Source organism: Cololabis saira, chromosome 17, assembly GCF_033807715.1.
Source record: "Cololabis saira isolate AMF1-May2022 chromosome 17, fColSai1.1, whole genome shotgun sequence".
NCBI classification, from domain to species: domain Eukaryota; kingdom Metazoa; phylum Chordata; class Actinopteri; order Beloniformes; family Belonidae; genus Cololabis; species Cololabis saira.
In genome coordinates, this window is record NC_084603.1 from 7,646,348 (window position 1) to 7,670,184 (window position 23,837).

The 23,837-nt window shown below is 40.6% G+C and overlaps 2 protein-coding genes across 3 annotated transcripts; both read left to right on the forward strand.

Annotated features, from left to right (window-relative positions):
• Positions 1 to 2,708: 2,708 nt before the first annotated feature.
• prr18 (proline rich 18) lies at positions 2,709 to 5,113 on the forward strand. Its single transcript, XM_061745699.1, has one exon. It carries the CDS (start codon positions 2,854 to 2,856, stop codon positions 3,577 to 3,579), a length of 726 nt encoding a protein of 241 aa, XP_061601683.1. The 5' UTR covers positions 2,709 to 2,853; the 3' UTR covers positions 3,580 to 5,113.
• Positions 5,114 to 18,714: 13,601 nt separating this feature from the next.
• On the forward strand, positions 18,715 to 23,188 carry tbxtb (T-box transcription factor Tb). 2 transcript variants are annotated; one of them, XM_061745074.1, is made up of 8 exons: positions 18,715 to 18,981; positions 19,446 to 19,710; positions 19,815 to 19,949; positions 20,860 to 20,921; positions 21,012 to 21,073; positions 21,182 to 21,358; positions 21,660 to 21,789; positions 22,485 to 23,188. In XM_061745074.1, the coding sequence occupies exons 1-8, from the start codon at positions 18,782 to 18,784 to the stop codon at positions 22,756 to 22,758; spliced, it is 1,305 nt and encodes a 434-aa protein (XP_061601058.1). In that variant the 5' UTR covers positions 18,715 to 18,781; the 3' UTR covers positions 22,759 to 23,188. The 2 variants fall into 2 exon arrangements, with proteins under 2 accessions (XP_061601058.1, XP_061601057.1); XM_061745073.1 differs by having other exon boundaries at positions 21,657 to 21,789; positions 22,485 to 23,185.
• The last annotated feature ends 649 nt before the right edge of the window (positions 23,189 to 23,837 follow it).

A 23,837-nucleotide genomic window follows, 5' to 3' on the forward strand; every position in this document is an offset into this window, starting at 1 on the left:
GGGTCAGATATAATTCTTGGGATAAAAATAAGGGCAAGCCCACACTTATTACTAAATATATGCAACCACAGTCATTTATGATTCATTTTAATGCATTCAATAAAATAGAGATCTATGTGAATGATTTCAGGTCAAATGAAGAGATTGTGGACTTTTGTTGCTTTTTGCTTCAATAAATTGCCCAAAACCATTGATTCTAAACTGGTGGGTCGGGACCCAGAGGCGGGTCACAGACCCGTTTTCAGTGGGCCCCGGGCCCTGTACCTTTAGATGATGGTAAAGTTCTCAGGTAAACCTACATCATTTTCAGCCTTTTTGGATATGCTTCCCTATTTTTTCATGTATTTGCAGGAAAACACCACCTGAATCTGTTAAAAGTGGCTGTTGAGATTTTTTGATTGTCACATCAGCTTCCTGTTTGATGCTTGATTAATGACTGAATAACTTCACTCATTTACACTGTATTCGTGCATCTAATTAGTGCATGCTCAGCTAAACCCATATATTTTGGGAAATATTTTTCAGTTGCACTTTTTTATTTTCACGTTTGTATGTGAATACACTGATATTTCTCTACAATCTGAGGCTTAAGCTACATTACAATGAAATTGAGAACTAGAAAATTGTCTTTGATTTGGGTCCCGCTTGTGATGAAGGAGGGATGGAGGGCCCCGAAACTGGACCAGTTGAGAACCACTGCTTTAAAGGACAGTCCTGTTATCTGCACTAATCTGAAGCAACAACAGTGTTATGATATATACTCCGGATGCTTTATAAAAGTGAAATCACTGTTAAAAACTGGACCACATTACACCGGTCAGGAAATCACTACACTGGCTTCCAGTGAATCAAAGGATAGAGTTTAAAATCTTACTGCTGGTTTACAAAGCACTGAATGGTCTTGGACCAAAATACATGGTTGATCTGTTAGTTCCTATGAAGCTCCCAGACCCCTGAGGTTCATCTGGATCTGGTTTGTTGTGGTTCCCAAGAACCAGAACCAAGCAAGGTGAGGCAGCGTTCAGTTATTCTGCTCCTCACCGGTGGAACAAACTTCCTGTAGACCTGAGGTCTGCTCCAACTGTCAGCTCCTTTAAATCAGGCCTAAAAAACATAATAATATATATAATATTATTATGTTTTGCCTTTGTTTTATTTTGTCCATTGTTCTATTATCTTTGTATTAGCTTTTTTTCTGTTCTTCTTTATTATCAATTGTTTTCATCGAATGCTTAGGTCAAAGTGGTGGGTTTGGAAGGGGGTGAGAATATGTGTTAATGTTTGTTTAACATCATTGTGGATGCCACCGTTGATACTAAGAAAATCATGAAAAATAAATAAAAACATTTTTATCAAAAAAAAAAAATCAGGCCTAAAAACATTACTGTTTACTGAAGCGTACTCTTAAATTAAATACTTACCTGTTGTACTCTATTGCCCTTACTTTTTAACAACTTGTGCTTTTTATGATTTTACCTCTTTTCTTATCATTTCATTTAATTTTATTTGTGTCTTGTCGCTTTTACAGGACTGTCTAAGAAAATTAGAATATTGTGATAAAGTTCTTTATTTTCTGTAATGCACTTAAAAAAACAAAAATGCCATACAGTCTGGATTCATTACAAATCAACTGAAATATTGCCAGCCTTTTATTATTTTAATATTGATTATTATGGCTTACAGTTTAAGATTAAGATTCCCAGAATATTCAAATTTTTTGAGATAGTAGGCTATATTTGAGTTTTCTTAAGCTGTAAGCCATGATCAGCAATATTAAAATAATAAAAGGCTTGCAATATTTCAGTTGATTTGTAATGAATCCAGAATGTATGACATTTTTGTTTTTGTAATTGAATTACAGAAAATCACAATATTCTATTTTTCTGAGACAGTCCTGTAATGTTGTAAAGCACTTTGAATTACCTTGTGTTGAATTTTGCTGTACAAATAAACTTGCCTTTCCTTGCCTTGCATATTTTGGGAAATATTTTCAGTTGCACTTTTTTATTTCACGTTTGTAAAACACTGGTATGTATCTACAATCTGAGGTTTAGTAAGTAGTAAGGCCCTGTCCCAATACTCCCCCTACTTTTCAGCCCTACCCCTAACTTTTTGCGCGTTCCGTGAGGGTAGTGGTGTCCCAATTCCTCTTTTCACCTAGGGGTAGTGAAGAAAACTAGTGTAGTGGCTATGAATCTGTCCCTACGGATCGAGGGTTTTCAGATGCACCCTAGGTGAACTAGGGCCAGAAAATTTTCCCAGAATGCTTTTTGTCTTCATTTGCGGACTGAATAAAAAAAAAAAATATGGCGGACATTTCTTATTTTTTAGTGAATAAAATCAATATTTTGAGTTAGTTTCTGCATAAAAATGCGTTTTGATTACATTTCTAGCGAGAAATATATATTTTACTTTCATAATATTCACTCAGTGAATGTACATAATCACTTGTTTGCCCGTTGTTGCGAAGTCTTTTTCAAACCTCGCCAGAATAAAGGCTGATTTATGGTTCCGCGTTACACCAACGCAGAGCCTTCGCCGTAGCCTACTCCGTACGCTCTGCGTCGATTTAACGGGGAACCATAAATCAGTTGAGAACCACTGCTTTAAAGATGAAATGACATCACTTTCTTGTCTGGGCGGCCCCGCCTTCTCCCGCCGCTCATAAAGCAGCTGAAGCGGCTCCTGGGCATCACTCCGACCCCGGTCCGAGCGGACAACAGGTGCATCAGCTCCCCCCCCTGCTCGGCTGGATAATGCCCACTGACTCCTTCATCTGTGCAGGGCTTCCTCATTTCCACCCGGGACTGGCTCAGGTTTGCATGTCCTGATTATCTCCCAGCAGCCACAAAGATGCCTTTTCCTCCCATCAGCCTGCAGCAGCGCATCTCCTCGCCTGGCAGGGAGCTGTTCGGGAAAAAGAAAGCCTGCAGCGCGGTGCCGGTTCCTCCTCAGACTGAACCCGAGAAAGAAAAGCAGCAGGCCACTTCTTGGGCATCTGCGAATTTAAGGAATCTAGGGCGAAGGACGCAGCAGGAGAAGCACAAAAGCCAACCCCAGAAGTGCGCTGCTGCTGCTGGGGGAGAGACTCAGGGAAAAGCGAAGGATGCGTCCAAAGCAGTGCGGCGCTCCAGCTCCATGGACTCCAGCAGACACCTCAGGAGAGAAGAAGGGCACAGGGAGATCCAGTTCAGCCTCAGCCTCACCCCCGAGGCCATTCTCGTCATACAAAAGCGGAATTTAGAAAAGCAGATGCTGGCCAAGCAGCAGAAGTGCTGCGCGTCCGCGGACTTTCGGCACCGGAGAGTTTTCCCATCATCCAAAAAGGCGCACGGCGGCTCCAACAAGGGCTGCGCTCCCGACAGCAGCAGCCCGGAGCAGGACATCAGCGCCATCGTCAAAATCTCGCTGCTCAACGACCAATACAAGTACGACGACGTGGAGTACGAGGAGGAGGACGGGGACGTGGACGAGACTGTTGTGAGGAAGTGTAAAGAGTGGCTGAAGGGGGTGGAAAACGCAGCCGCTTTGGGAAAAGTGGACAAACTTAACGCGCTTCCGCACCTCAAAGGCTGCTAACACTTGATGATGTCCAATCTTTTAGTTTTTTTAAACTTGGACTATAGTGAAGAAGACGTAATGGTCACTGATGTTGGCCCAGTTTTTTGAAAATGAGTAGTAAATCCACTCCATGATGAATGTCAATTCATGCCGCGACTAATGCTGCGTTCCATTTACCTCGGAAGTCGGAACTCGGAACTGGGAATTACGTCACAGCCGAGTTATCAGCGTTCCAGTTACAAAGTAGGAAAACAAGTTTGTAGTTCGCATATACCACATGAAAAATTTTAATGACTCTATAGCAGCATATATATGCCGAACAATACTTGCATACGACTGATTTAGTGTGACCAAAACTAGAATGAAGTGCTACGAATTTTTACAGAGCTCTCTTCTACTGTTTACAACCGGGGCAGCCATCTTGGAATGTGAACTCGGGGGTGGTGAAGACTCTCCCACTTTCCCAGTGGGAAATCCCACTTCGAGGGGCGTTCCAGTTGAAAATTCCGACTGGGAACTGGGAAATCCCCACTTCCGAGGACAAATGGAACGCGGCATAAATAGGCCTAATACTGGTTTCAAAGAGTCACGTGATGAATAAATCAGACAAGATCATTCACCAGCCGCAACAAAAGTAGGAGGCCTGTTGCAGTCTGGGTCTCCTTCATTCAGCAGTGTTTGCTGTGCGCCCTCTTAAAGACGGCGTGTTTTGCAACAGTAATGCCAATTCAATGTTGTTTTTAGTTTTATTTTCACATTTTACAGTCATTCTTTGCACATGGCCTTTGTTTTCAGTGGCGCGCCTGCGGATTGGCAGAGGAGTGTGCGTAAAGGCACGCGTAACCGTTCCTTTGTGCTGGAGAACAATAAACTGTGGACAACAGGGCTTTCTGCGCCTGCTACTGAAGCCAAACTGGAGTCTTTATTTTCTTTCTAATAAGAGGGATACATTCTTTGTCTGAGTTTATGTACAGTATTTAATATTTAATAATTATTTTTGCTGTTGGATTGTTCTCAGCTGATGAGTTTCATCCATTTTTGGTTAAAATATTAATAATCATAGACCTTTTTGAATCATTTAAAAGTTCATTTCTGATGGTGCATCTAACATAGTTCCTTTCCTAATTTGCTGTCGCATAGGTTTTTGTGTCTGTACCTGTGACCGGCCCCCACAGCATTTTAAAGACTCTTTGAGCTTCCCGGGACCATTTGGGCATTAGTGTAGTAAGCTTCTTAGATTTCCTGTTAATCAGGGTTGACCAGTGTACTGCTGGACCCAGGTGCATGATCCCAGGGGCGTCAATTGGGTATGGCAAGGTATGGCAGCCGCCACACCTTTGCTTCAAGGGTTAAATGTAAATGTTTGTTTTTTTAAATACATTTATGGAATAACTACAAATGCAAATAAGAACAACATGATCGATTTCACTAGTTATTACACACTGCAAAAACTCAAAATCTTAACAAGAATATTTGTCTTATTTCTAGTTAAAATGTCTCATTTTTAGTCTCATTTTTTTAAAATCTCCTTACATTTAAAACAAGACTCAAAAACAACCATTTTCACCTGTTTCAAGTAGATTTTCACTGAAAATAAGTAGAAAAATCTGCCAATGGAACAAGATTGTTTTGCTTGTAATGAGAAGATAAATCTTGTCCCACTGGCAGATTTTTCTACTTATTTCAAGTGAAAATTTACTTGAAACAGGTGAAAATGGTCAAATAAGTTATTTTTCTGGTAATGACTGTTGTTTTAAGTGTAATGAGATTTTTTGACTAAAAATGAGACATTTTAACTAGAAATAAGACAAATATTCCTGGTAAGATTTTGAGTTTTTGCAGTGAGCGAGACTCCATTTGAAAAAGTTCCAATTTTCTTGACCACACAGATAAGCTACATAGCAGACTCTGTGATGAGTATTTGCTGGACGTGTTGATTGATACTCAGTTAAGTTCTGTGACTCGTAACCTTGCCATACCTTAGCTTCCACTGAATTGACGCCACTGCATGATCCCTTCAGGAAACACCTGCAAACTACTATACTTTGCTATCATGTCAAACAAGAAAGTACAGGCTGCTACAGAAGACTCTTTTCATACCAAAATGCTGACAATATTTTCAGTCCCAATACCGCATTAGTAGTCAGCGCTGCAAAGATGACTTTTCTGAAAGTTAAACCATAGCATTTTCAAGCTGTCGTAGGGCTCACTGGACTAAAAAGAAATAGGTTTTTATTTTTTAACAGCACTGCTCAGGGAAAAGGAGCATGATGGGAACAGAACATGATGTCATTTAGCAAAACAGCAACTTACAGTCAACTAAACTCAATAAAACAGAATTAAAGCCATGAACGGACTGTTGGCCTCTGTGTTGATTGATTTCACCCTCACACAACCTCATTCATCAAACGAGTCCAGCTGCAATTACGGGCACTAACTTTGCAGAGTAAAGTACACTTTAATCTGTCTAACTGCAAACTGTAGTATGTTTAAACAGCTGTTGTCAGGTCATATACCACAGGCTGTTTGTGTGGAAAATTAAAGAAAGTGTTTACTGTCTTAATGTTCTCAAGGACTTTTCAAGGCCCCATTTTTGCAATAATACCTTAGTAGTGTGTTTTTTTTCCATGCAAGACTGTTTGCACATACTCTTCTGGGACATCCCAGTTTGTTCTTTTATCGTCCTGATAAAGAATGTGACAAAGAATCAGGTGTCAAATATGTGTCATAATGCAAATGTATAAATAATGTGGACCAGTTTTCTCATTTGTACCATATGGGACATTAAAATTAAACAAGCTGCTACAATAAAGCATCTTGTCCTGGATGGATGCTTCCGTTTAGTGCCACAAAAGGTTTTTTTGTTGCATGGTGACAACAGAGATCATGGCTGCTGGGTCAATACAGCGTGTACCAAGCTCTAGCAGGTTCTCCATTGCTCTTGTACTGACATTATCAACTGGCTCGGTGACCAAATGTTGTGTAATCCCATCTTCTATTGTGTCATTTCAATAACTGCCTTGTTTAAGTGCCTCCCTCTGGTATTCATTGCTGCCTGATACAGAGAAGCCGAGCTATTCATGACTGTCTGCCCTGTGGGTGAGACCCGCGCTACTATGTCTGCAGGAGCTGAAATACTTGTATTCATGGAGAGAAGCAGAACTGGTCTCTGATTTTTCACTCTCTTCCAAAAACTGTTTGAGTCCTTTTGGCATATCTCATGTTTTTATTTTCTATTTTGGTCTGCGATGCTAATCCAATCCACTGCTGTCTTTTTGGAGGAAGAGTAAAAAGGAGACGACTGCAGGCTTTCATCCACCTCAATCACTGTTCAGGACAGCGACAAGGTGCAGCGGGGCAGCTACATTATCCAGATCTGATTTATAGAGGCAGGGAGCGGAGACACATCCTGCTTTCGACTGTCACAACACTTTGCAAACAGCAGTCAGAGCAAAGAACTTTTTAACCTTTTAACTTTTAATTACGTATTAATGTCTGTGGAAAACAGAAGTGATGAGTCCTGCGTGTCCAGCAGCTTTTGTGGAAAAAAAAATAGACAAAGCAGAGACTTCCTGGACAGGCTGGACCCATAAACTTCTGTGATGTGGTTGTTTAGTGGAGGAAACATTTCCCATGCACAGCCAGAATGCCTGAGATCAGAGAGCAGTCCTCCCATAAAAGTTCACGCATGGGCTCATCCTCATTTATGGGTTGTAAAACAAGGAACAAGGCTATGCTTTTTATCCCGTATGCATGGTCTTACCCCCATTAGCCTTACTTTTTATTTTATATATATACCAGATATTTGCATTCATTTTCCTCTGTATATTTGCCCCGGGATGTAGTAGAAAAACTGCTTTGCAGTAACTTTGCATAACTGAGGTCTCCTTCAGAATCAGGAGATACTGTTGCTTGGGTCCCAGCTGTCTCTCCAGAGGTGTGCAGAAGACCAGGGAATAAGATGAAGGCTTTGGAGGAGAGGAGGTGGACATACTCCTCCTGCATTTCTTTTTTTGTGCTTTGGAAGAACAGAAGAAGACAGTTGTGTGGGAGGATGCTCTTGGCAGCATAAAGGGATCCCAAAAAAAAAAAATCTTTCTTGAATCCTCAAGAAGCTGATTGATTCACTCCCACAGCATCTGATTTATTTATTTATTGTTCTTGATAAGCAGATGATGAAGTCAAAGCTGAGCTCTGCAGGAGGACAGGCCGAGTGGACTGGTGTCAGACTCACCAGCAGGCTGATGAATATTCTAGCAGCACTCTAATGTTCAGCACATTAAATAGTTACTTAAACCCATTTTCTAGCAGGCGGGGATGACACCATGTACTGGAGGAGGGGAGTGCTCTCATCAATAATTTCAACGTTTCTAAATCAGTTGTCAACTCTTAACTCTGCCTCCGTATGTGAGGTTGCTCATCTTTTCAACGTTTCCCCGGAGCTGATGATCCTCTAGCGCCATCTGGTGGCTGAAATTAACCTGCACCACCCCTGACGTCGACCCTCTTTCATAAAAAGATCCTCTCCCAGACATTATGGCAGCAGTAGAGACATTCAGAGCAAAAACATGGAACTAATTCATCATTAAATCTGCAGACTCAGCTTCAAAGATTGCCATGCACCTTTAATGGTTACAAATTAAATAATATTTATTTCTTTGTAGAAATACTTTCCAGTAGATTATTTTGCTTTGTATTCAAAACAAAAGAATTGGTATCGTCATTATTAATGTTCATGAAATCTTTTTCATTAAATACGTTGACTTATTGTTTGATTTAGAGGTTTTCTTAGCCTAGTCTTGCCTGAAGAGGGCAACGTGAGTTCTCAAAGGTTATAGGCCTACTACTTTACTGTGTGGTTATTTTAATAAACATTTAGTGTTAGTGATCATGGAAAAAAGATACTGTAACATAAACGCTGTTGCCTAGCAGCAAGAAGTTTCCTGGTTTAAATCGCTAGACTTTTTCTCTTGAGTGGAGTTTGAGAGTTTTCCCAGTGTCTGTGTGGGTTTTCTCCAGGTACTCCAGCTTCCTCCCTCGGCCCAAACACATGCACATGCTGAGGTTCATTAGTGGTTCTCACCTGTCTGTGGGAGGGAATTTCACCATCCATGGTTTGTTTTTGTATCTTTAGGGGTTAACATTTATATAATCGTAATTATATATTCTATTTATAGATGATTTTCAATTTACAAAGCAAAATTTAAATAGAGCAACCAAACAGCAGCTTCCTATGAAACAAATTAAAGTATAAAAGAACAAAGAAACTGAATTAGAGTTTAGAGTTTAGAGTTTATTTAAAAATAATTAAAATACACAAATACAGATAATAATCAATCGAGGTTTGTAAAATGGGACTCCCCAGAAGCTACTGTAGCTTATGAATAGGGGCCCAGTCACACAGCAAAACAACTATTATTACACATATAATACATATACATACAGTATAATAACCTTATAACCTAAATAAGAAAAAAACACAAAAAAAACAACAAAAAACCCTGAGACCTCCTCAGATTTCCTAGATACAAATATATTCTTATAAAAATAATACATCAGGTATTGGTACCTAAACATTTTAATAAGAGAGATAATTTAATAACAATTTTTGTTTTAGTCTTTTTTTTAAAAATTGAGAGAGATCCAGACTCTTTTATAGCGCTATCAATCTCATTCCAAATTTTTGGACCTTTGCAGGTTACACAGAAACTTTTTGAATTGAAAAAAGCAAATTTAAGGATGAATGTTTTGAGATGAGATTTGAAGATGAAGACAGTGCATGGATGTGCCAGTGTGCAGAAGTTCAAAGAGGTAAAGGGGAGCACGGTTGAGGGTGGTGACGGTCTGCAAAGGAGAGGAGCAGATTTTCAAAGTTAATATGAGATTTGACTGGCAGCAAACATAGCTGGTGGAGGAGAGGAGGACATTTATGTCCCGTTATGATACGAGATCCAGAGTTCTGATCAGATGTGGCTGATAGCTGGAAGATCTTAGACTTACGAAGTGAAAACGCCACATGCAGCTTTTGGTAGTTAAACAGCCTGTAGTTTAATCTTGAAAGCCGGTTTTCACACGAATCTTTCATGTGACAAAGGTTTATTAACATTTCTATCAACATCAGTCTTGAGGAGGGGGTGGGGGAGGGTGGGGGTGCTTACAGGCCACATACAGAGCACTATTTGCCTAACACTTCAGGTCACTTTTGTCTGGGCTAAAATACACAAGCAAGCCTTCACCTTTCCCCTCACTTTCTCTCCCACTGTTCAGGTGACGTGCATGTCATTAACATCATTACTACTGCAGCTGGCCAGCAGATCTGTGGATTCTGGGTCCTATGCTGCATGAACTGTCAGAGACTGGAGAAAGACGAGATAAGCTGGTGGTAACATTATTACAATACCAACAGAATGTAACATTAAACTAATTAATGAATGAAGATGATCATAATTGTAAACTATTGCTACACCTCCATTATGAACCTTGTACTATTGTCAAATGTATCTGCAGATGACGTCTGCTTTATAATGTGACGGTGTGTTTGGTATATACTCTGGTTTTTCTCCTGAACTTGCCTGATTGAACCTGATCTTCTTATGACTTCTTAACTTGGTTTGCATTTGAAATGAACAACTAAAACTGAACAACTTCACAAAAACTTTCTCTCCTTTTCCATTTCACACGAGTCCCCATGGCCCGTTCAAGTTTTCCCTGCAGTCCTTCATCTCTGAAAGGACAAAGATACCTGGCTTTTGTGTATTATTTTCCTCCCCCCCTGTGATTGACTTTGATTTTGACCATCCTGTCTCGCCTCTGTCTGGGTGTGAAAAGAGCAATCCTTCAGAGAGAGGGTCTGCATAGAGGGGGTCCAACATGAGAGAGATCCTGTCTTATCTTCCCCTCCTGTAAAATGAGGAGGATGTAATTGTCCTCTCTAATGACTTGCACTTGGGAGGGGTGGGTAAGGGGTGACAAAGAGAGCACAATAAAGGACTTTAGGGACCCTCCAGTAGGAATACTTTGCTTTAAATTGCTGAGCAAATGAAACTGCCTGTTGTTTCCTTGGCTCAGATCGGGGCTCTGTCAGAAGGAGGTGAGGCAGGACCAAAGCAGGCCGAGGCAAGAACACCTGCTGGGGCCTAATTGGCCCCCGCTGCAGTTAATGGCTTCCTGTGGCTGCATGTTTACTTCTCATTTGTTCTGTAAGCTCTGTTTCCCAGCCCCTGAAACAAGGCAGGCTCCCTTTAAATCTTTATTCCCACAACTCTCTGTCTCTGGCCTTCTCCGACTGTCTGTCTGCCATTGTCCCCCGTCTTCGTTGCTCAGAAACAAAAGCGACTGGCCTTCAACTGGCGGTCCAATAACTCATACCTGAAATCTCCCCAAAGCAGCTGGAACTGGGTGCATGGGTTTGGCACCAGAACCCTTAAAGTCAGTGGGATCAAACTTTCCTGTTCCGTGGTTTGTCCTTAAATTGTTGTGTGTTAATGTATCGTCAAAGAACCTGAGATCTTGGACCCTGACAGCAGCTATCCGAGTGTGGACTTTGAAACAAGAAGGAATTTTTCTATGGGCAGAAATATGTGCCACTAGAAACTGAATTTGAATAATTTATATTTGAATTTGAATTGCTCAACTTGAATAATTAAATTAAAAAACTGAATCTGAATCACATAATTTGAATTTGTATTGTTTAATTTGAATCATTGCATTGAAAAACTGAATCTACATTCAGTTCTCACAATTCAAATTCAGTTCTTGCAATTCAATTTCAATTTTACCGTGCCAGACATCCGGGTCTTCCGGAGGAAGAGCAATCGAGTGCAGATACAAAGAACACCTTTTCACGTAGCCTACTAACCTCTATTTTCTTTCAACGGTGTAAACGACCAATGGGTATCTAGATATTTCGAAACCTATTGTGTTTTCTCCATTCTGTGTAAAAAGTGTAGATTCATATCTTGCCGTTTTGTAGAAAAATCTCTGCTTTGTATCTGCACTCGATTGCTCTTCTTCCGGAAGACCCGGATGTCTGGCACAGTAAAATTGAAATTGAATTGCAAGAACTGAATTTGAATTGTGAGAACTGAATGTAGATTCAGTTTTTCAATGCAATGATTCAAATTAAACAATACAAATTCAAATTAGGAGATTCAGATTCAATTTTTTAATGCAATTATTCAAGTTGAGCTATTCAAATTCAAATATAAATTATTCAAATTCAGTTTCTAGTGGCACATATTTCTGCCCATACTTTTTCGTCATCATCAAGTTATTTGAACACAACTGATGTATATTCCCTATTTCTGGAGACTGACATATATACAGTTCAATGTTTCCAAGCTAAAACCACTGCTGAGGTGGAGCCACACACAGCTTTCTGGGTCTTTGTTTGTGCTGCGTTCAGGAGCAAACAGCCAGTGGCGATGTAGGCTTGCTCCACATGGACCCTCCTGGAGGAGAGAGCCGATAACTCAGCTAAAAGAGAGACGCTCAAACACAGCCTGACCCCTCTGTCGTGAAGCTCAGCTCCTTTAACAGCCACTCTGAGCCTGACAAACATCATCTGGGAGAAAATGTTTTAATTATGTCCTCTACAAAAGGAGTATAGCAGTTGGGCCGGTGGTGTCACTTCATGCCAGCAGAGTGAGCAGATGTTCAATTGTTTGGAGAGTTTCTTGTCTTTTCAAACTTTATGGGCTCTCAAGCAAACAGAACTCCATTTAGCAAACGTGGAAGAGATCATCTGAGAGACTGTCATGATGTCTCACTTCTTCTCAGTTACACAATATTATCTCTATGCCCAACATATAACTTATCTAATATCAGTTAGTTACTTTTCTTCCTTTCTCTTTTTTTTCTTTCCATGTCATAAATGTTTTAGCATTGCACTGACACCCTTGCTGTTTATCACTGATGAAGCCAAGTTACTGGGATGTTGAGGCGCTAAGGTGAAAGAGTAAAAGCTTTTTTACAAAACTAAAAGTCTGAAATGACGTGAGAAATCCCATCGCCCCCACAGACAAACACGACGAGACGGTGGCCCCTTGTGCTGCCTTCGCAGCCTGGCTGTGCCATAAGCACATTCCCCACATCCATGAGAAATACCCAAAATGAAAGCAATTAGAGATGAAGCTAAATATGGAGTCGGCAAAGTCCTCGGTTATGTTTTTAAATAATGAGCCAGTTCATCTAACCTGCCTCGGTTTATAGCTATTTTTATGTTCACTATTAGCTGCTGTGATTTATTGGACAGTTGATGCAGTTATTTGCTATCTTTGTGGCCGTCTGGTCATCGTCATTTTAATATGTTGAATTTCACAAGTATGCATTACAGCTCTGCAAGATTAGATTAACCCGAACATAGCGCATCTGTTACTATTAACTGACCTCGATGAGTGGAAAATGTACATGAGACAGGGCAGGTCAAGGTCCCTTTTGTTTTCTAGGATCCGTAAAGGAATCATTTAGATTGTTGGAGCTTTTCCTATTCGTGCTTCTCCACAACTGTATCGAACACGCAGGAATGCACAGGCCCACGCCTGCGCTCCTGCACCTGCATCCTCTGCAGCTGATGGGGTTTGTATAGATCTGTTACCTGCTGCACAGTCTTGTGAGTAAACGCCGCCTCAGTAAGGAGTCCTCTCTGCAGCCAGTTTACACCCAGCAGACAAAGTGTGTTGTCACCCGAGTGTGCAGTGTTATCGGGTGTGAGCCGAACCATACTGTGACGACTCTTGAGAAGTAGCACACCATTAGGAATATCTTAACACAGCTTTTTGTGTGCAGGTCACACGTCACAGTAGCCAGAACAAGCTGGAAGATGTTTTCATTTTTAAAAGGGATGCACAGTTGTTCTTTTAGTTGCAGTAAGTTTAATTCCTACACTCTTTATATGTATGCATGTGTACTATGCTTGTGAAAGCTTCTTCTTTAAGGTTGTGGAAGCCAGGAAACAGATGATCAATTGTCTCTGACGGTTTATGTGGAAACCACAGAGGCAGTAACTCCACTTAACAAGGACAGCGAGGGGCAAACCCACCGGCATTAACCTGCCCTGATTCATGCACACTCATCTCTCAGCTGCCTCACTGTGGGAAAAATGATGCCCTGTTTATTTTACTCAGCGTCAATCTACTCCCAGAGTAGTTGTATTTGCCCAGGGAAATGTTGCACGTGCACATGAGCTTGACAGTCTGGATAATAATATCACTGTTTTTCCTTTTGCCCTTGAGGAGACTGATGCCAGATTGTATGATTTCACTTTATGCACTAGTACGATGCTAAATCCCAAAAATGCTGCACAGAACATCTTGTAACTCATGAACAGTCTCAAAAAATGTATGTTGTCTGTTTTTTGTTGTTGTTTTATATCAAGATATAAAACCCACCACTTCTGCTCTTCCTTTGGTTTTCAGTGGTTGTCTGGCAACATCTGGGTGATGGAGAATGATCTCAGCATATTAACTGTTTAGAAAATAAGTGATGTCATGAAGCCAATACAGAAGTGCGTCAAAGTTCAATTCAACTGATGATCACTGGCTTACAAGGTTCAGTATATTCCCATTAAACACTGCTCTCATTATTTTATTTACCCTACTCACCACACGCTGTCTCTCTACTTGTGTATCTATTACGACAGTGTAGTCAAATAGTACAGCTACCAGACGCAAGAGTTAGAGGAGTTTTTTTTTTAGCATACAGTAGACTTCAAACTAGGTTTTGAGAGAATTTCCACACTTTTCATGAAAAGATTAATACAGAGTAAAGTTGCCACACAACTAAACAGCATGAGACTAAACTCTAAAACTGCTCCCACTTCTAAAAATTGAATTATTACCTTGTTAAAATCTTTTCATGACAGTTTAATGAAACACTTTGAGACTGAAAAAACACTATTTTGTTGCCATAAATCTGAAGGCTTGATGAATGACATATTTTCAAAATGATTGACTTGTGGGGGGGGTTTGTGGGTTTTTTTTAGTAGATAACTTCAGTCACCCAAATATCATTGCAAATAAGTATTTTTATCAAATAATAATATCAAATGGATGGATGGATGGATGGATGGATGGATGGATGGATGGATGGATGGATGGATGGATGGATGGATGGATGGATGGATGGATGGATGGATGGATGGATGGATGGATGGATGGATGGATGGATGGATGGATGGATGGATGGATGGATGGATGGATGGCAGTTTAGGTCAGGAAAAGCTTAGGTATTACTGATCTTGTAGATGTGCAGGTCTGATAATATTTTAAAGAGAGCAGAAAAACAATATTGCAAATTCCAGCATTATCAGAGAACATTATTTCATGTATTTACATCAGAAACCAGGAAGATAGGGTGGTAAAGAATCCTGAAAAACAGGTTATGCTCAGGTGCTGAGATGAGCATATACAGACAAGCATGTGGACTCATTTTTTTCTGTCACCTCTGTGTTAAAATGTGCCTGAACAAACACAGGATGAAGCTGGCTGGAAAGAGAGCTGGGGAAGGCAAACAGACCGGTCAGTAGCAACAGGCTTGCAGAGCCATTATTCATCACTACTCTATATTTAAATGTGTCCGTTGCATCTTTGGGTGTATGGTACCTTATGTGCCTCAGCTTGTTACATGCTAATAACAACCGAATTTAAAAATCATCAATCAACTTGAGCCCGGAGCCTGGAGCCTGTCACATCTGAGTGGGAGTGGGGGGGACACCATGGCTGCAAGTCCATCGCAGGGCCACACAGAGACAAACAACTACGCTCACTTTCACTCCTGTAGTCAATTTAGAATCAGCAGTCAACTCAGCGTGCATGTATGTGGAACCTTGAGTGGGCCAGGGCAGAGAAAGTCCATGCAGATGCTAGGAGAGCATCCAGACTCTACACAGAAGTTTTGAACCTTCCTTTTACACTCTTTTGTGTACATCAGTAACACAAGCATCCCCATACATCCATGCAGCCATTGTCCATCTAAGAAGTAATGTCTGTGGAACAGCTTAGGTGTGAGCTATACTCTTAGGTGTATTATTCTGCTTATGGTCTCTTAGTTTAACATCGTTAAGTCAAAGGGGACAAAGTTCTGCTCAGTGGTGAAGTGAAACTAGCCTGTTCCGGCTATTGTATGTGCTTCTTTTACTTGTGCTCCTTAATCTTTTTGTCTGTTTTTGTTGTTTCTTCATCTCTGCTCCTACTTTTGCCTCGTTTTACCTTTTACCATGGTAACAGTCTGTAGTGTTTGCATACACCAAAACCCTCCACTCTGCATGGGGTTGCACATGCAACCCATAAAGCACTATGAACCATCCAGGCTGAGTTTCTGTGTGGAGTGTGCATGCTCTCCCTGTGCTTGCATGTGTTTCCTCCTGCTACTCTGGTTTCCTCCCACAGTCTGAAGCGTGGCCCTGTTATGGACTGGCGACCTATCTGGTATGAACCCAAACTTTCCCCAAAACTTTCACCCAAAGAAAGCCGGTATCGGGTCCAGCAAATGTACCCTGAAGAGAAATGAGCATGTAATGGATGGATATTTGCACACACTGCAAACGCTAATTTCTAAGTAAACCAGCCTGTTTTTTTGTAAGACTTGTAAGACTAATTGTAAGACTTGTATTGTAAGACTATTTTGCTCGTTTTACGGTTTCTAGTCAAGACATTTCTTCTTGGCAAAATTATTTTAAAGACAAAACAACATCATTTTGACGAGAATATTTAGCTTATTTGTAGAGGGGCTGTTTTTGCAGTGCACTCTTTTGAAGAGTAGTGAAGTTTAACTCCTGAAAGAATCAGCTTTTCTGTGATGCCATTTTTTCTATGGACATACAGCAAATTAAATTCATCTATGCAATGTGTTCCTGGTATGCAATTCAAAAAGAGCAAAGTTTAAAGAACAAAAGTATTTTTTTCACTTTTTAGAAAAATTGAAACCTATTTTATTCCCACTTTACACACATCCCAACTTTATTACTTTTTTTGGGGGTTAAAAACTGTCGAAACTTGTGAATTGATTCATAGTGGATCAAAAACATGTTAAGCTTTTAACTTTGAAACTACTCAAAGCTGAGTCAATACAAGCTCAAATGTGTTGCCTGAGCTTTATTTGAGCTGCATCTTATCCTTTGAGGACATGGTGAAAGGGCCGGGAGATCTATAGCACCATATAGATGAATGACGTTAATTCAAGGAGCTACAAACCCGCATCAGGAAGTGGCCTGGTGTGACAGTTAGCACTAGGTGGGGTATTGAGGGAGAAGACGTAGGTACCAAATGGGACACTAGGACTGTGGAAAATGACACTAGTAACATCACCCCTGATTTTTACACCACAGTTACCTCAGCTCGCATATAAGAAGTGTCTTTTGAAATGACAAAATGATGAATTAGGAAATAATAAATGAATGTAATAATGTGCCACCTACAGATGAACGCTCCCACATTTGTAACCTTCCAGTCGAACTTTATCAGAATCTTTATCAGAAACGATGTAGTGATCACTCAATCCAGATTATCTAATATATTCCTGAGTTTTACAGCAAAGCGATTTACTTGAAACCTTGATACACCTAGGACAATATTATGATATTTTTATTGCCAACATAGAGGTTAATTCAGCAACCAGACAAAGGATTAAAGGAAATAATGCTTTGATATGGTTAGTTTCTCATCTGTTTCTCTAAAATCTTTATTTTAGAAGCATTTTGTACCAATAACAAGATGGAAAATCTTTCAACTTCTGTTTAAACGGAGTTGAGTTTGTTTTTCTCCGCTTGCTGTGAACTCCGGTCCAGACTGCTGGCCGGAGAGAGACAGACTCACTGTGCTGGCAGGAGGAACGGGGCGTCCAGGTTTTGGTTAGTAACACAAACTGGCCACAACACAACAGCACAGAGCTCTACGGAAGCTGACACGTAGATGCCACACATTACCCTGCTTTTAATGTTTGCTTTTGGTTTTTATTTTTTGGGGAGCCACCATGGCAACAGGGTCACCAACATACAGGGGTTATTTGTTAGAATGATACTGCTGCTGGATGTAAACACGTATGTAATTTATATTTCTCCTTTCATAGGCGCTTGCAGCCATGAACCTAAGACAACAAAAGCAAGTAGCCTTCTCCTTGCAGAACCAAGAGCTGTGCAGAATCACCAGCCATCATATCCCACCTCAACAGCCTGACTTCAGCCTGGTGCACTAGAAAAACAATGGTAAAGCTTATTAAGGCAGACATTTAATTGTCATATACTGTTGTTGCCCATAAGTGGGTGTTTTTAGCAGGTGGAGTTTTGTGAACGTTGAATTTTTTGATAACAAATGTGTTCAGTGCCTTTGATTCTTCGAAGAAAGAAAGAAAGAAAGAAAGAAAGAAAGAAAGAAAGAAAGAAAGAAAGAAAGAAAGAAAGAAAGAAAGAAAGAAAGAAAGAAAGAAAGAAAGAAAGAAAGAAAGAAAGAAAGAAAGAAAGAAAGAAAGAAAGAAAGAAAGGAGAGCTTAGTTTTTTAGGTTTAATAGATAGTGTGTATTCTCTATCTCTTTTTTAAAGTCTAGATAATAAATATGGATTCCATCGCAACTTTGGCAAAACTAAGGAACTAGGTTTTCTGAAATATGTCAAGATTATATTAGTTTTTCACAAGGCAATGTTCATAATTTAGAACCAGATTTTCGTTGTAACAGAAACATATTTGTTAAAAAGTTATTTAAAAAAATACAGTTTTTACCAAAGAAACACTATTGGAAATGTCAAATCATAGTTTTAATCTACCCTGAGAAAACCCCATATTTTTCATAAAAAAACGGAGACAATAAGAAACAAATCCGGACTGAAGTGTCCTTGATGCTGCTGGCTTGGCTTCTGCAGGTGTGGCTTTGATCTAAGTGTCAATATTTACAGGTTGCTGTAATAAAGAAGGTTAAACTGCTTTATTCAAATCGCTGTCATCCTGTGGGGTTTAATGATATGGCCGCGGCCAGCCAATCACCGGCGAGCCCGCAAACATCAAAGCGGAGACGAGCCAACCACCTGAGCTCCAAACCACGGTCCGGAGCGAGGGCGCACGACCCGCCTATATATGCTGCCGCCCGGTGCGCGCTCGGCCCGTGAGAGCCGAGCTGGAGACTTATTCTTATTCTTAGTCTTATTACGAGAGGAGCAGCAGCTTCTTCAGTGGTTCAGTGGTTCAGTGGTTCAGCGTTGACCCCCAGACAGGCCCTGGAGCCGCTGAGCGCCATGGCGGCCGCGGAGTGCCCCGGCAAGGCCGCCCAGTACCGGGTGGACCACCTGCTCAGCGCCGTGGAGAGCGAGCTGCAGGCCGGCAGCGAGAAGGGCGACCCCACCGAGAGGGAGCTCAAGGTGTCGCTGGACGAAAACGCGCTGTGGCAGAAGTTTAAGGACCTCACCAATGAGATGATAGTCACAAAGAACGGCAGGTGAGCTCCAATACACAGAAACATATGGGTGAAATAGAGTAAGTACTAAGACATCCAAGGCCTGTTTAAACATTAAATGCCATAATAGGTCCCCTTTAAGTCTTTTCTTTATTCTGCCACTATTTTTAAGTGAGTAAGTAAGTAAAGTAAGTTAATTTTATTTATATAGCACCTTTCACAGACAACGGAATGTCAAGGTGCTCCATAAATTAATCAATAATAACACTGCAATAAAAGTAGAAATACGATAAAAACCTAGACCTCCTAGAATAAAAGTACATAAAATCACCATGGTGGTCATAAAACAACCCTCTCGCTACTAATGTTTAAAAGCTTGGAGAAAAAGTTGGGTTTTAAGTTTGTTCTTAAAAGCATCGATATAGATAGGCTATATAGATAAATAGTCAGAAACAAAAACATTTGGGAATAATCAGGCTGCAATTGTTCCTGGTGTTTCCCTGAAGGCGCATGTTCCCGGTCCTGAAAGTGAACGTGTCTGGTTTGGACCCCAACGCCATGTACTCGTTTCTGCTGGACTTCACGTCGGCGGACAACCACCGGTGGAAGTACGTGAACGGGGAGTGGGTTCCCGGGGGTAAGCCCGAGCCGCAGACCCCCAGCTGCGTCTACATCCACCCCGACTCCCCCAACTTCGGGGCGCACTGGATGAAGGCGCCCGTCTCCTTCAGCAAAGTCAAACTCACCAACAAGCTGAACGGCGGAGGCCAGGTAAGGCTGGGTGTTCGTGACGGTCCCCTTTGTCCTTTTTTATTTTACCCATCAGACATTATGACACAGTCATCTCGGTTAACTGGTGCTGGTTTGTTTTTAAGATCATGTTAAACTCCCTGCACAAGTACGAGCCACGGATCCACATCGTGCGTGTTGGAGGCCCGCGGAGGATGATCACCAGCCATTCCTTCCCAGAAACACAGTTTATTGCTGTAACAGCATATCAAAACGAGGAGGTAAGAAAATCTATCTCTATAAATGATTTAAATAAATGTGTTTTACTCAAGGGCGTAGGTTTGGTCTCAACATAGGGACGATATAACAGCATAACCTGCATGTACACTTTTTGCTGGGGACGGGACATTAATAAGACCAAACAGATTGGGTGAACGGGGGTCAGGGCTACATTGGTCACGAATATGAACCTAATTAATTGATAGGCTAAATGATCAATGCAAAATAAATCTGTATTGACTTATACTAACTGTCATGTGTATTGGGCCACCTGATAGACGGTTCGATTCGAACCTTTGTTTTCAAAAACTACTAAAGAAACATTTTGAAAACTTGCAGAATATTCCAGGATTTTATTAGCAATTTAAATTGCAATATTTGAACATAACTTAAATTATATTAACATACAAAATAAATGTATTAATTGTACTTATGAATAATCTCTTAACTATCCAGAATGCAAAAAATAAACATTTGTCTAAGACCATCAGCCAATCAAACATGCGTTTGAGGAAAAAAAAATATACTGGCCCATTCAGCAAGTGAAAAGGGGTAAATGTAAGTCTGAACATAATGAAAATAATTCACTTAATAATGGTAAGGTCAATTCTATCCTTACAACATTTGGGAAGACAATCTAAATTACCTATATATCTGAACTCATTATATAATGCAAATAAGGTTGCTTAAAAGTTGGTGGGGACAATTTGAGCCTCCTGAAAAGTTGGTAGTGTTATGTCCCTACCGTCCCTATGCAAACCTACACCCTTGGTTTTACTACATGCGACCAAAGTTTTTGTCTCTGCGCACAACATCTGCGCAGAATTGAAGCACCAGCCGCTTATGCACGGTTTAGTTTGTGCTCCGTGATTCAGTGTTATTGTATATTTTAATTTTGTTCTTTTATTTCAGATAACAGCTCTGAAAATAAAGTATAATCCATTCGCAAAGGCCTTTCTGGACGCAAAGGAGAGGTATGAAAACTTTACATGTATGTCTACTTTGGCAAGAATAAAGCCTTAATAATGTATCCCAGAGAAATAGTTTTTATTTTCTCTCTACAGGACTGACACCAAAGACACACGGGAAGATGGCAATGAAAACCACCAGTCTGGTTACTCTCAATGTAAGTTTGAATTAGTTTTAATTTGTACCGTTTCTTAGACTGGTTAGTGTTTATGGCGTTTATGGTGCTCATCTGCTCTCTTTGCTCCTCTGTTCTCTGTGGAGCCAGTAGGGAGCTGGTTCATCCCGGGCACAGGCGCCCTCTGCTCTCCCGCCAGTCCTCACAGCCAGTTTGGGAGTCCCATCTCTCTCTCACCATCCCACGGCTGCGAGCGTTACTCCACCCTGAGGAACCACCGTTCCACCCCTTACTCCAGCCCATACGCTCATCGGACCAACTCACCCAGTGAGTCTTTAACCTCCGCATTTTTGCTCCTCTGCGTCCAGCAACTGCACCAGTTGCTTCTCACAGGCTATTAAGAAGGAACTCAAACAAATGTTAGTCAGAGGGGAATGTTTTGCATTCCTTTGCTTTTGTGAGTGGAGCCACGGTGCAGTAAACTGTTTGGCCTCAGACAGCGACTGTATAGGATCTCACTTAAACTGTTGTGCTGATGCTAGAGTGTCGTCCTGCAGCATGCTCAGAAGACAACAAGTAGTAGAACCGAAAGAGCTTATTCCAACTGTGTTTGTTTGTGTTGCAGCAGGTTACTCAGAAAACCCGTCACCGTGTCTGTCGATGCTCCCCAGCCACGATAACTGGTCGGGTCTTCAAATGCCGGCGCACTCGGGCATGATGCCCATGGCTCACAACTCCACCTCTGCACCCAGCTCAAGGTCTGTATCACATTTAATGACTCTTTCCTCTGAGTAAACATAAGCAAGACAATTCAGAAAGTCAAAAGAATTAAAGAAAAAAAAACTATGTAATAATAGTAGTAATAACTGGGAGGATTTAAATAGTTAATACCTCCCCACTTACATCTCTATTCAGATTGTTTTTAACAGCAAAATGTACAACAAATGTAAATTACAGATCAGTTTTTCTGGGGGTGGGTTCTAGTTTCATGCATGTCTTCTTTTTAAGTGGACTTAATCATAAAGAAGTTTCTCTTAAAACAAAAAAGGGTGTCTTGTGTTTGTATCTCTTTCTTGTATAAGAATAATTTTACATTTCCTTCAGAAAAAAGATCAAATTCTTAAACTCTTTAAATGAGGGGAAATTGACTGAAATGTCAGTTTGTGGATATTTTAAAATTCTTTATTTTAAAAGAATTTAAAACAAAAAATAACAGAGTATTTTAAAAATATCACCTTCAAAATTGTTTTTTTTATCTCAGTTCTTTAAGTAATTATTGTCTTTATATTCTTATTGTAATGTGCTTTAAGTGGTTAACATGTTGCATAAATGAAATTGGGAGTTTCAAGGACACAAAGTTTAAAGTTTGCATTTGTGCATCATTTTTAGAAGATCTTACAAAGAAACCAGTAACATGTTTTCTGTCTGTCTGTCTGTCTGTCTGTCTGTCCAGCCAGTACACGAGCCTGTGGTCTGTGAGTAACTCAGCCTTGACCTCAGCATCCCAGAATGGGGGGATAAACAGCTGCCTGGGCTCCCAGTTCCTCCGAGGGTCTGGCAGCCACTATCCCGGCCTGTCTCACCATGTCACAGCGCCCCCCTCTGGCTCTCCCATGTACGACAGCAGCTCAGCCACGGAGGTGCACGACCTCGGGCAGTACGACGACTCCCCGCACGGCCGGCTGCCATCGTCAGCCTGGACCCCTGTGACTCCCCCGTCCCTCTGATGAGCAAACGTGTGCAAGCGGAGAGGATGTCTGATGTCATGTGACTGGAAAATCAGCCACCAGATTATAAATATAACCCCTTGTTTTGCTCAGTTTGGATTTATTCAGGATGCTTGCATTACAAGATTGATCCACTTTTTGGCAAGTGCTAATGAGAAGAAGCAGAGGCTTGAAAAAGTGTCTAAAGACATGCATTTTTCTTTTCTTTTTTCACTTTGATCTGCTTATATTAAGCAAACATCCACACGGTTCAGAGCAGTTACAATGGTGTACACCAGGAAAAGGTTTTTACAGTTGTTCATAGTGTAAATGAGAAAGCAAGTAATGTTTATTAACTGTAAATAGATAAATTAAGCTTTTTGTATGCAACATTGCTTTTTGAGATGGTGTGTTTGAAAATGAAAGGGATATAAAATGTCAATGTTCTGCTATCCCACAGAAGATATGCAACTTTCTGTGTCATTAAAAGCAAAGTCTCACATCTCATTTCAATGTCCTTTTATTGCTGCTCCCTGCATTACTCTGCTCTGTGTTTATGCCGTCCAGTGTCATCCATCTCTGTATTTCATTCCCTTTATAGAAGCATGCATCCACAGTGATTCCACAACAACAAACACATTAACAATATATGTAATTCAATTAGTGATAAATCAGACTGCTGTTTTCAGTCCCGTTGTTCATCCTTACATACGTATTTGGCCTCCAGTGGGATGTTCATCACCCTCTTAGATTATCAGTTTAATGACAGGTCTTCAGCACAAAAGGAGTTTGGGCTTTTATTTTAGGGTGTGTTGTTTAATTTAGAAATGTTTGGAATACATTGATTAGCAACAAAGAACAACTGAGGATGTCCTGGAGTGTCTGCTAGGGTGTTGGCAATAGATATCAATAGATTAGGTCAGAAGTATAAATAGACATGTTTCAAATCGATGATTAACTAATGTAACCTGAGCCACTGTTACATATTTTAAGGTCTTCTGAATGAAAATAGATTAGAAAAAAAATCAGTATAATGGAATGGGTCATATTCTTATTTTTTCAGTCAAAAGGTGTGTTTCCACTATATATATTTTAGTAGG